The 12,047-nt window shown below is 44.3% G+C and overlaps 1 protein-coding gene across 6 annotated transcripts in view; it reads right to left on the bottom strand.

Moving 5' to 3' along the window:
- abcc8 (ATP-binding cassette, sub-family C (CFTR/MRP), member 8) overlaps positions 1-12,047 on the bottom strand; it is a 581,396-nt gene that overhangs the window by 111,567 nt on the left and 457,782 nt on the right. For all 6 annotated transcript variants that reach the window (XM_086007823.1, XM_086007824.1, XM_086007822.1 and 3 more), the window contains 2 exons: positions 8,340-8,415; positions 3,229-3,334 (listed from right to left, as the gene is read on the bottom strand). In XM_086007823.1, coding sequence (XP_085863949.1) covers positions 3,229-3,334; positions 8,340-8,415 — 182 coding nt within the window. The remainder of the gene's footprint in view (positions 1-3,228; positions 3,335-8,339; positions 8,416-12,047) is intronic.

Raw genomic sequence — 12,047 nt, 5'->3', positions numbered from 1 at the left:
ACAAAAGACTAAAGACGGAAGAAGCCCTAGAGGAGTATAAAAAGTGCAGGGGCATACTTAAAAAAGAAATTAGGAGGGCGAGGAGGGGCCATGAAATAACACTGGCGAGCAAAATAAAGGAAAATCCTAAGATGTTTTATAAGTATATTAAGGGCAAGAGGATAACCAGGGAAAGGGTAGGGCCCATTAGGGACCAAAGTGGCAATCTGTGTGTAGAGCCAGATGATGTAGGCGGGGTTTTAAATGAATTTTTTGCATCTGTGTTCACTATGGAGAAAGACGATGCAGACATAGAAATCGGGCAAGGGGACTGTGGCATACTTGAACATATTAGCATCGAGAGGGAGGAGGTGCTAACGGTTTTAGCAGGCCAAAAAGTGGATAAATCCCCAGGCCCGGACGAGATGTATCCCAGGCTGCTGTGGGAGGCAAAGGAGGAGATTGCAGGGGCTCTGACACAAATTTTCAGAACCTCTCTGGCCACAGGGGATGTACCAGAGGACTGGAGAACAGCTAATGTAGTACCATTATACAAGAAGGGTAGCAGGGATAAACCAGGGAATTACAGGCCAGTGAGCCTAACATCTGTGGTAGGGAAATTATTGGAAAAAATTCTGAGGGACAAAATTAGTCTCCACTTGGAGAGGCAAGGATTAATCGGGGATAGTCAGCATGGCTTTGTCAAGGGTAAATCATGTCTGACAAATCTGATTGAATTTTTCGAGGGGGTGACTAGGGGGGTGGATGAGGGAAATGCTGTGGATGTGGTTTACATGGACTTCAGTAAAGCCTTTGACAAAGTCCCGCATAGGAGACTGGTCAAGAAGGTAAGAGCCCATGGGATCCAGGGTGCCTTGGTGCGTTGGATCCTAAACTGGCTGAGTGGCAGGAGGCAGAGGGTGATGGTCGAAGGTTGCTTTTGTGACTGGAAGCCTGTGTCCAGTGGGGTACCTCAGGGATCGGTGCTGGGTCCCTTGCTGTTTGTGATCTACATAAATGATTTGGATGAGAATGTAAAAGGTATGATCAGCAAGTTCGCAGATGACACGAAAATTGGTGGGGTGGTCAATTGCGAGGAGGAAAGCCTCAGGCTACAGGACGATATAAACGGGTTGGTCAGATGGGCGGAAAAGTGGCAAATGGAATTTAACCCTGAAAAGTGCGAGGTGATGCATTTTGGACGGACAAATAAGGCAAGGGAGTACACAATGAGTGGTAGGACCCTAGGAAGTACAGAGGGTCAGAGGGACCTTGGTGTACATGTACATAGATCCCTGAAGGCAGCAGAACAGGTAGATAAGGTGGTTAAAAAGGCATATGGGATACTTGCCTTCATTAGCCGAGGCATAGAATATAAGAGCAGGGAGGTTATGATGGAGCTGTACAAAACGCTGGTGAGGCCACAGCTGGAGTACTGTGTGCAGTTCTGGTCGCCTCACTATAGGAAGGATGTGAGTGCTTTGGAGAGGGTGCAGAGAAGATTCACCAGGATGTTACCTGGGATGGAGCGCCTCAGCTATGAAGAAAGACTAAACAGGCTGGGGTTGTTTTCCTTGGAGCAAAGAAGGCTGAGGGGGGACCTGATTGAGGTGTACAAAATGATGAGGGGCATAGATAGGGTAGACAAAGAGGAACTTTTCCCCTTAGTAGGGGGGTCAATAACAAGGGGGCATAGATTCAGGGTAAGGGGCAGGAGATTTAGAGGGGATTTGAGGAGGAACTTTTTCACCCAGAGGGTGGTTGGAATGTGGAACTCAATGCCCAAAAGGATGGTAGAGGCAGGATCCCTCACAACATTCAAGAAGCATTTGGATGAGCACTTGGAATGCCAATGCATACAAGGCTATGGACCAAATGCTGGAAAATGGGATTAGACTGGACAGGGATGGATGGGCGGCGCAGACACGATGGGCCGAAGGGCCTCTTTCTGTGCTGTAAAACTCTATGACTCTATGACTCTATGACTAAAGAGGATAAAACCCCTGGTCTGGATGGATTGCATTCATGTATTTTAAAATAATCTAGGGAAGAGATAGCAGAGGCATTACTACACATATTTAATAATTTGTTAGAAAAAGGTGTAGTGCCAGAGGACTGGCGGATAGCTAACATAATACCTATATTTAAGAAGAGAGATAAAACATGCCCAGGGAATTATAAACCAGTCAGCTTAACATCGTTGGTAGGAAAATTAATGGAATCCCTACTAAAGGAGAGAATAGAAAAACATCTAGAAACAAAAAGTATAATAACGAATAGTCAGCATGGATTTCAAAAGGTCACCATATTATAAAAAGGATATAGAGGCACTGGAGAGGGTGCAGAGAAGATTTACAAGGATGATACCAGAAATGCGAGGGTATACATATCAGGAAAGGATGAACAGACTGGGTCTCTTTTCTCTTGAATAAAGAAGGCTGAGGGGTGACCTAATAGAGGTCTTTAAAATTATGAAAGGTTTTGATAGAGTGGATACAGAGAGAATGTTTCCACTTGTGGAGAAGAGCATAACTAGAGGTCATCAGTATAAGAAAGTCACCAAGAAATCCAATAGGGAATTCAGAAGAAACATCTTTACCCAAAGAGTGGTGAGAATGTGGAACTCGCTACCACAGGGAGTGGTTAAAGCGAATAGTATCGATGCATTTAAGGGGAGGCTGGACAAACATCTGAGGGAAAAGGGACTAGAGGGTTATGCTGACAGATTTAGATGAGGAAAGACGGGAGGAGGCTCAAGTGGAGCATAAATTCCGGCATAGACTGGTTGGGCCGAATGGTTGGTTTCTGTGCCGTATATCCTATGTAATGTAACCCTATGTAATGTAAAGGCAGACAGGGCCTCAATTTAGCGTCTCATCCAAAAGACAGGTGTAATGAATAAAGATACCATATAAAAGTGCTTGGTGTGAGGGCAGAGTGAACACTGGCAGGAAACAAGCACTTAGCCTTGATTCCTCATATACTGAATTCCCAAAGAGCTGGGGCGAGTAGGGGCAAGGTTTCACTGATTACAATTGTTTTGTCTCCTTATTGCTAAAAATACAATCTGGGATAGTAGTTTGTGAATATCATTTAGTTTACAGAGTAAAGCAAAACTGGCTCTGGACTAACAAGATCTCAAGACCATTCATGAAGCACACACCTATGGCTAATTACAACGGATTCAACATATTACTGAAGCCCTGAGAATTCAGGACACAACTTAATAGCATTCAGCAGGACCGATACCTGTTCCAGTAGACATTTCCAGAATTCTTTTGCATTTCTCCAAGAGCTGCCAAGAGCAGAGAAGATTTGCCACACCCGACCTGACCAACTATCATGGTTAGCTGTCCTGAAAAAAAAAGGGAAACCTTTCAGCTTCACATTACCTGTACATTACTTCAGCGCTTACTGCACTTTGGGTTGTTTCCGGCCAGTGAACAGGTAATGAGGATGGAATGTTGGCTCTTGTTTAGTTTCTCTATACAGCTAATAACCAAAATGCACAAATACTCATGAAAATGTGGACTTGGATGAGAAAGAAAGGAAACATTCAAGTGATGGATGCAATGCAGAGAAGAGCCACGGGGCTAGTGTCAGGGGTCTGAGTTATGAGGAAAGACTGGAAAGGCTTGGCATTTTCAGCCTGGAAAGGAGGTATCTGAGAGCTGACCTTATAAAGGATATATGATCGTAAATTGTATGGAAACGGCGAATCCAAAAAATTACTATGAATCAGTCTTGTCCAATAGAAATCACTGACTAGCCACAGGTGTGTCTCCAGTGACACTGTTTTGGCCACATGCACTAATTTAAGTACAAAATGCCTTACATACACTCACACAATATACTGTAGGTAAATGTACTTCACATGTGTGTATTTACTTTATAAACATTTACCATTATTCAGTGCAAAACTTTAGTCTTTCCCTTGAAATTCTGCCATGAATTTATCAGACAGAGCACATCTTTGTGCAGCTTCTAGATTTTTGGCCAGCAGCCTCGAGTGGTACTTTAACTTACTCAGATTCATTGATGAGAATGTTGACTCGCATAACAAAAATATCCATTCAGAACACGGTTGGATGCTGCTTGCCCACTGTCATGACGTGTCCTATTGGAGCTGCTCATTATTGGTTCGGCTTGCTTTCTTCTGCTGGCCTGGAGTGATTATTCCGATTGGTCAAGCTGAGCACGATGACAGCTCCCCTCTCCATACAATATGGTTGGTAATTCTATGGTGCTGATATGGACAGTGTCTATTACTCATTTTTTATTTACTAATCATAAATGCAATTATTTGTATCTGGATTCCCAATTAGCCACATGTGGCAAGTGGCTAATGTATTGGACAATACTGCTATAAATTAAACCGTGAGAGTAGAACAAGGGACACAGGTTCAAACTAGTAAAAGGTAACTTCAGGGCTGATATAAGAGTGTTCTTCTTCTTACAGAGAATGATCGACACTTGGAATGGACTTCTGGGCAAAGTGGTAGAGGTGGAAATCCTGGAATTATTTAAGAAACAACTAGAGGCAGCAATGGGGGAGTGAGTAGGGTTGTTCTGGATGGATGTGTTAGAAAGGGTTGAGTGACCATCCTCATCCATAGGTATCTTGTGATCTTGAAATATGAGCTACAAAATGTAACTTTGCACCCATAAACCATCCCTTCTATAAACATGTTACGTGACATGGTGATGACATTTCCAGTGGACCAACTGTCATTCAAGAATAATACTGTTAGAATATTTGAAGAAACACACCAGGGCAGTTAATCTCAACACCATCTCCAGGATCATCAGAGGTTTTATTTGAGCCATCTGAAAAAACACTACTGTTGTCCAAATGTTCAAGCAGTTCACCTGAGTTCAAAAGGACAACAGCTTCCCTGATGGCCTTCTTCAGTGCTCAACCTAATAGTTTCCTCTACACCATTTCCCATTTTGGATACACACTTTTTATTTTGATCTAAAACATGCAGAAACCTATTATGCTTAACAGTTTCCAAACTACACGGGTACAGTTTCTGTTTGCCTGTATGGAGTGCAAACCTTCTTCCCATCACCCCAGCAGAAAGCTTAGGCATAGGTTGGCAGAGCATAGGGTTACTTCTGGAGGTTAACATGTTAAAATTATGCAATTTACCAGCACAGAGCACTGGCAAGCTTTCCACTGCTTGTCCAGGTGGGATCACTCTCCCCCATTTGGGCATTGGCTTACAGGGTTATCTGGAACCACGTGGGAAGATTCCTAATGCCTGGTCTATCCCGCCAAGTTTTATTAGTGAGCCAGGTTGGCTGGAGCAATCTGGAGCTGCCTGGCTCAAGGAGCAGATAACTGAATCTACCATGGAAGGTTGACTCATTTCTAATGTTCTATCACCAGGCATGCCATCTTGACCCCAAAGAAACCCTGCTTACCTCCCTTCAAGGAGGACTGTCATTAGTTGGTTATTAGGCAACTGAAAAACTCCAGGTTAATTCCTTGTTAGGCAGACAGTGGACACAAGGAACTTTTCTTGAGTGGTATGGTAGACAGCATTACTCACTGTAAAATCTGAAAGTCCATAACCACCATCCTCCTAACATTATCAATGATACACTGCATAACCCATTGAACGATGAGGTGCAGAGCAGCAAGTCCTTACCTCTTTACAATGCTATCATGGTAGGTACTGAATCCTGTATATACACAAACACATATTCTCATGCCCAGCCTCCAGTTAACACCTTCCAACTGCCATCATCCCAAGTTGCAGACTTTCTTCATCAGTTATATGACAGTCATCATCTTTCCACATGGTCAAAGGATCCATGCAATACAACCTGCAATGTGCCTGGCACCTTGATGTTTTAGATGACTACAGTTTAAAGGTCCATGGGGGTAATTTTATCTTTTGGTGATAGAGTAAATCAAATGATGATGGAAAGGTTGCCCGTTATACGTCTCTCCCACTTTTTGTTTCCAGAAAATCAGGAGAGGTGTATAACAGGCAGCCAATCCGATATCGCCCATTTTACACTTAAAGTTAAAATGACCCTAATATGTGTTAAATTGTAGGCAGTTTTTGACTAACTAGAAACTGACTTTAAACTGGCCAAACTCATTCTGCACAGGACTCTGCCAGGCAGCACAAACAAGAGATATTCACACTATCGGTGCCAGCTGGATTCAATCCTTAGGGCTGGCTTTTACCAGTCCTGAGGAGGTGGGTTTGCAGGGAAAATCAAAAAGAATGGGGGCGGGTCCCGAACCTGCTCCCAACCCGCTTCCAACCAATCTTCCCGGGAGTTGGGTCCCCCGATTTGCGCAGGGACCTAACTCCTAGCGGCGGGAAGAGGATATTTCCTATTTTGAGACTTCTGCTGCGGGCTTCCCGATGTCAGGCAACCCCGCCAGGGTAAGTGAGGTGTGCTGTGGGTCTGGTGAAATGTTTGTGTATAGATGACAGCTGCAGAAGTGGTGTGAAGGATCCAATGGAACACTGGTGAGTATCAGAGGTATGGAAATGTTGGGAAAGTCATTTTTAATGTGTTTACATTTTTCTGTAGGTGACAAGCTTTGAAGTGTTTGTGTGGCCTCACTTCATTTTGTGAAGTGACAGATCGCTCCTGTACCCTCACCTGCAGCTGCCACCTGTTTCATCCTAAGGAGAGAGTCACTGGAGAGCCTGGATGCAAGGGCTCACCTTTGTACAGTGATTGTCAGTGTTTGACAGCACCTCAATCCTGTTAAACATTGTCAAATCATCTGTCAAAAATAAATGGTTCATGTCCCATTAAGAAAACCGGCAGATGAAGCGTCATGAACTGACGTCATCTGACACCAGCTTTCCCTTAATTGGCCAGCAAGCCCGCAGGGTGGGTTTAACAAGGCCAATCAGGGGAAAATAGCGTCTGTGCATCGGACGTCACTGGGGGCGGGACTAGAACCTGGAAGGCAGCAGTCCTGCCCCCAACTCGTCTCGGCAGGTAAAATCCAGCCCTTAGTCTCAGAACAATGTTTTAATCAACTACACCAGTCAAACCCCAGCATTTTCTTCTCCCTGGAAACAGTACATTTCATGACATTTTAGAGACAAATTTAACCCAATACCTTTGGGAGTATCCAAAGATACACTTTGAACAGTGCATTTATAGCCTGTAATGTCACAGCAATCAGCTATTTTGCTAATTTCATTGTCAAAACTCACCATATCACTAATATGTTGACTGCATTACTATCCTTGTATTTTACTTAAGTAAATGTTTGAGCATTGAAAGCAGCACCTTTCCATAGATAATAAATACAACAGCCCCAAAATTGTCTGGGGACACGACCTAGGAGTTACGCAGGGATCATGCCTGCCTGTGCGCTCCAGCATTGTCCCATCACAGTATATAAAGTCAGGGATAGGGCACCGAATTAGCATGGGCCCAGCAGGCACTTGTGCTATTATGAGCTTACCTTGGGTGCCCATCAGCCGAAATAGGCCAATAGGCCAAAAGCTCTGCCATCTGCTGCCATCTAGGGGTGCGGGTACCTGGCTTCCCTCAACCCCACCCCGCGCTGCAATGGAGTAATGATGTTTTTGGTTTTTTTAGCCCTCTTACAGGTGGCTGATAATGAGGATTTTAATTGTTTAAAAAAAAAATGACCCACTTTAGGTGGGGTCCATTTTCACCTTTCAGGAAGCTGCTATGTCTCATCTCACTGGGTGTACCAGCCTTCACACATACTGGGTCTCACTAAGGCCGTGGAACTGACGACTCCAGTGTAGTGGGTCCCCATTCTCTGGCCCTGTCTCCTTTGATGTGGGGAAATATGTTTGGTTGGATGGAGGTTCCACCCCAGATAAGGCCTCTTGGAAACTACCTGTGAAGGTCTGGACCCATCATATTTGAATTCTGGTCTATTTCTCATGCATTTTATGGAGTTATAGTGGGAGTGTGCTGGAAAGCCTGCACATTTTCAGAGCCCATATTCCAATGTTGTATTGATAAAATATTATAAATCAATTCACTGTTTAATGCTAAGCCCCAGTTTTAGAATCATGGCTACCTCTGTTTCCATTTCAGAATCCATAAACAAAGACAGATCATGGAGATTTGTGGCAGTTGCATTAATGGGGGTTCAAGGCAAAGTGAACTTGAGAGTTCACTGGTTCCTGTTTTCATGGTTTGCCACACATTTGCAAGAATTCTATGCACCTCACAATGTGAATTTTGGCATTGCCACAGCTCAGCTGAACAGCACTTCCAGATTTAATAGAACAGAAAGTACAACACCTGATATCATTAGCTACAACTCTACACTATCCACAGGTAAAAGGAGCTGATTAGTGTATTTTCATAATTGATAATTTAATTCATACCATGAGGAATCTTGATATCAATGTTAGACAAAGTTGGGGTTCCATCAGACGTCCAGGTAAAGAATCCATTTGTCACCTGCATTCATATAAAAATATATTAGAAAAATTTATAAAATACAATTAGCTCTTAAACATCAGGGGGGAGAAATTCGGTATCGCCCCATTTGGAGCGCAATTATCGGCCGGGCGCAAAATTTAGCACCTGGCACTAATTATCGCCTCCGACTGCAAACTTGGCTTCTATCGCCCCTGGAGGCGATTGGAGCGCTAAATCAGGCGCAACACTCTCTTAAGGCACTAACGCCGAGGAGCGAGGCGCTACCTCAGAGCGCTGGCAAAGCTCATGTGATGTCAGTTAGCAATGGAACACAGACACACTGGCGCCGGCCAGTTCTTAAAGGGGATTGGGTCGATCTTGCTCTCCATCCACATCCTGCTCATTGCAGCCTTGAATCTCGGCCTGGAGAGACCTGTACTTCAATTCTGCTGGAAAGAACAATGGAGAGACCCAGGGAAAGAGCTCAGAGTGCAGCCCACATAGTCTCTTCTAAATCAATGCAAGGAAGGTCAAATCAAAATGAACCTGCAAAGTGCTGCTCAGTACCCAAACTCCTTCACACAACATTGAATCTCTCCAGAAGTCTCTCTCTCTCTCTCTCTCTCTCTCAGAATGCATGGTGCAAAAATGTCGCTGACAACAAAAGGCAGGAAGTGGCTGCCTTTAAATAGCGCTCCCCCAGTCCCTTCCTGATTGCAAAATGTTCCCCTCTACCTGTTGTTGCTAGCGGCAGGCAGAAAGGCAAGGGGCGCCACTCAATATCCGGTCCAGGGCGCTACCGGGGCATTGCACGCTCGACTGACATCATGATCTGAGGGCGCAGGAGATCGTGGCAGTAGTGTTTAGCGCCGCCGCAAAATGTCTGGTCAATTTTGCGAGCGGCACAAACATCACCGCGCCCAGCCGCTAGTTGCTTTGCGCCCCATTAGAGCCCTCTTAGGGCGCTAACGGGAGGCGCAAAGCAACCAAATTTTTCCCCCCCGGGATCAACATTAGTGTTTCAGGAATAATTGTACATAGTGTGTGTTACACAGCTATGCTTACATGCCCTGAATACAGTGACATAGTTCCCACAGTGACATACCCTCACTGCATTTAAACACTTGGAAGCACTCTGTGTTGACTCTCACTGCATTTAGCCAATCTGCAGTAAAACAGTTAGGAATATAGGAACAGGAGTAGGCCATTCAGACCCTTGACCCTTGAGCCTGTTCCGCCATTCAATTAGATCATGGCTGATTTGTATCTTAACTCCATCTACCCACCTTGGTTCTGTAACCCTAAATACCCTCGCCTAACAAAAATCTATCAATCTCAGTTTTGAAATTTTCAATTGACATAGCCTCAACAGCTTTTTGGGGGAAGAGAGTTCCAGATTTCCACGACCCTTTGTGTGAAGAAGTGTTTGCTGACATCACCCCTGAACGGCCCAGCTCTAATTTTAAGGTTCTGTCCCCTTGTTCTGGACTCTCCCACCAAAGGAAATCATTTCTCTCCATCTACCCCATCAAATCATTTAATCATCTCAAACACCTCAATTAGACCCCCCCTTAATCTTCTACATGGAGGAGAATATGAGCCTAGTCTATGCAAACTGTCCTCATAATTTAACTCTTTTAGGGTAAAGTTCAGGTGAATCTGTGCTGCACCCCCATCAAGGCCAATATATCCTTCCTGCGGTGCGGTGCCAGAACTAAATGCAATATTCCAGATAAGGTCTCCCCAGAGCTCTGTACATCTGTAACATCACTTCCAGCCTTTGTATTCCAGTCCTCTTGAGATAAAGGCCAACATTCCATTAGCCTTTTTAATGATTTTTTTTATACCTGTCCATTAGCTTTTAGTGATTTCTGTACTTGGACCTCTAAATCTCTCTGCTCATCCACAGTTCCGAGCTTCTTGTCATTTAGAAAATACTCTGATCTATTTTTCTTAGGTGCAAAGTGGATGACCTCTCATGTTCCCACATTGAATTCCATCTATCACAGTTTTGCCAACTCACTTAATCTATCAATGTCCCTTTGCATCTTTCTGCTTCCATCTACACTATTTACTGTGCCACCTACCTTAGTGTCATTAGCAAACTTAGATAGTTAATGATGTCTGGAAATTCAATGATGCAACATGGACACTAGATGTGATTTTAATTATCGAGCAGGAGGCCCGGTCCATTTTGAGTGCCAGCCCTTATTACCATTGTATTGTCAAGCTGCACGACCCATACAGATGTTCCGCCGCACTGGGCTGGCACCCTATTGGGGAACCTAGCTGTCAGGAAGATAGGTCGTGGTGGGATGGGGGGGGGGGGTGGTGGTAGATAGCGAGAGCATGGGGTGGCAGTGCCCACAGTATTCTTGTGGAGCCCGGAGAAGCACTCATGCTCTTCCTCACCCCAGAAAAATAATTTTAACAGTTACTTTTTCGGGACTCTTCCTCTTGCCCACCTGATTTTACTGAGCGGAGTGTCCACAGCGCACACTCTCCCAGTAGGTTGTTAAAATTGCATCAGGGTCCTATGTATGACATAGAACCCTAATTAGCATGGAGTCATGAGGGTCCCGCCTGATTCAGGCAAGTACCTGGACCGCCCAATGGATGGCCAGAGTTAAAATGGTGGCAGAGCTGGAATGGGCTGCTAAGTTGACCACCTCGATTTTAAATTTGTTACTCCCTATTCATGGCAGGCAGAGGGAGTTAGAGTCACCCCTACTGTATCCACATTAGGTCCATGCAATTTAGAGGCTGCCACCTATCTGATTTTTGACCTGACAGTTTGGTCTTTGAGCAGGTTGTCCTGAAATTTCTAAAATGCAAACTGAAATTCTTCCAAAGAGTCAGTTTTTCTATTTTGGTGTCTTATGTTGTGGTGGCATTAGTTATTGAAGTTCTAAATTACTTTTTTGGCATCAGCAAAGCAATCATTCAAACTTAAATTGTGACCCTATCCCTTGCTCTGCCACTATCCTTATCCAGTTTTGGCTTTGGACTTATATTCAGGTTGTTATCTTTTACATGTGCATTAATGCTTGGGAAGCCCTACGTCAGTCAGCTGACATGATGAAGACTGGAAAAGGGCTATGTGAATAACTCCAAGGGTTTCAGGTTGATGCAGACTTATTGTCATCGTATAACAGCTAAGTGTCCCTGTCCTTGGAAAACAGTGACAGGATCGGACAAAGTCAACATGGATTTACAAAAGGTAAATCGTGCTTGACTAACCTACTAGAATTTTTTGAGGATGTAACTGGTAAAATAGATAAGGGAGAACCAGTGGATGTGCTTTATTTGGACTTTCAGAAGGCTTTCGATAAGGTCCCGCATAAGAGGTTAGCGTGTAAAGTTAGGGCACATGGGATTGGGGGCAAGGTATTGACTTGGATAGAAAACTGGTTGGCAGGCAGAAAGCAAAGAGTTGGAATAAACGGATCTTTTTCCGAGTGGCAGGCAGTGACTGGTGGGGTACTACAGGGATTGGTCCTTGGACCCCAGCTATTCACAATATATATTAATGATCTAGACAAGGGAACTAGATATAATATCTCCAAATTTGCAGACGACACAAAGCTGGGTGGGCGTGTGTGCTGTGAGGAGGATGCCGAGAAACTCCAGGATGATTTGGACAGATTGGGTGATTGGGCAGAAGCATGGCA

The sequence above is a fragment of the Somniosus microcephalus genome, chromosome 15, assembly GCF_052327205.1.
Source record: "Somniosus microcephalus isolate GS21.2 chromosome 15, FLI_Smic_1.0, whole genome shotgun sequence".
NCBI classification, from domain to species: Eukaryota; Metazoa; Chordata; class Chondrichthyes; order Squaliformes; family Somniosidae; genus Somniosus; species Somniosus microcephalus.
This window is presented reverse-complemented; position numbering and strand designations above follow the sequence as displayed.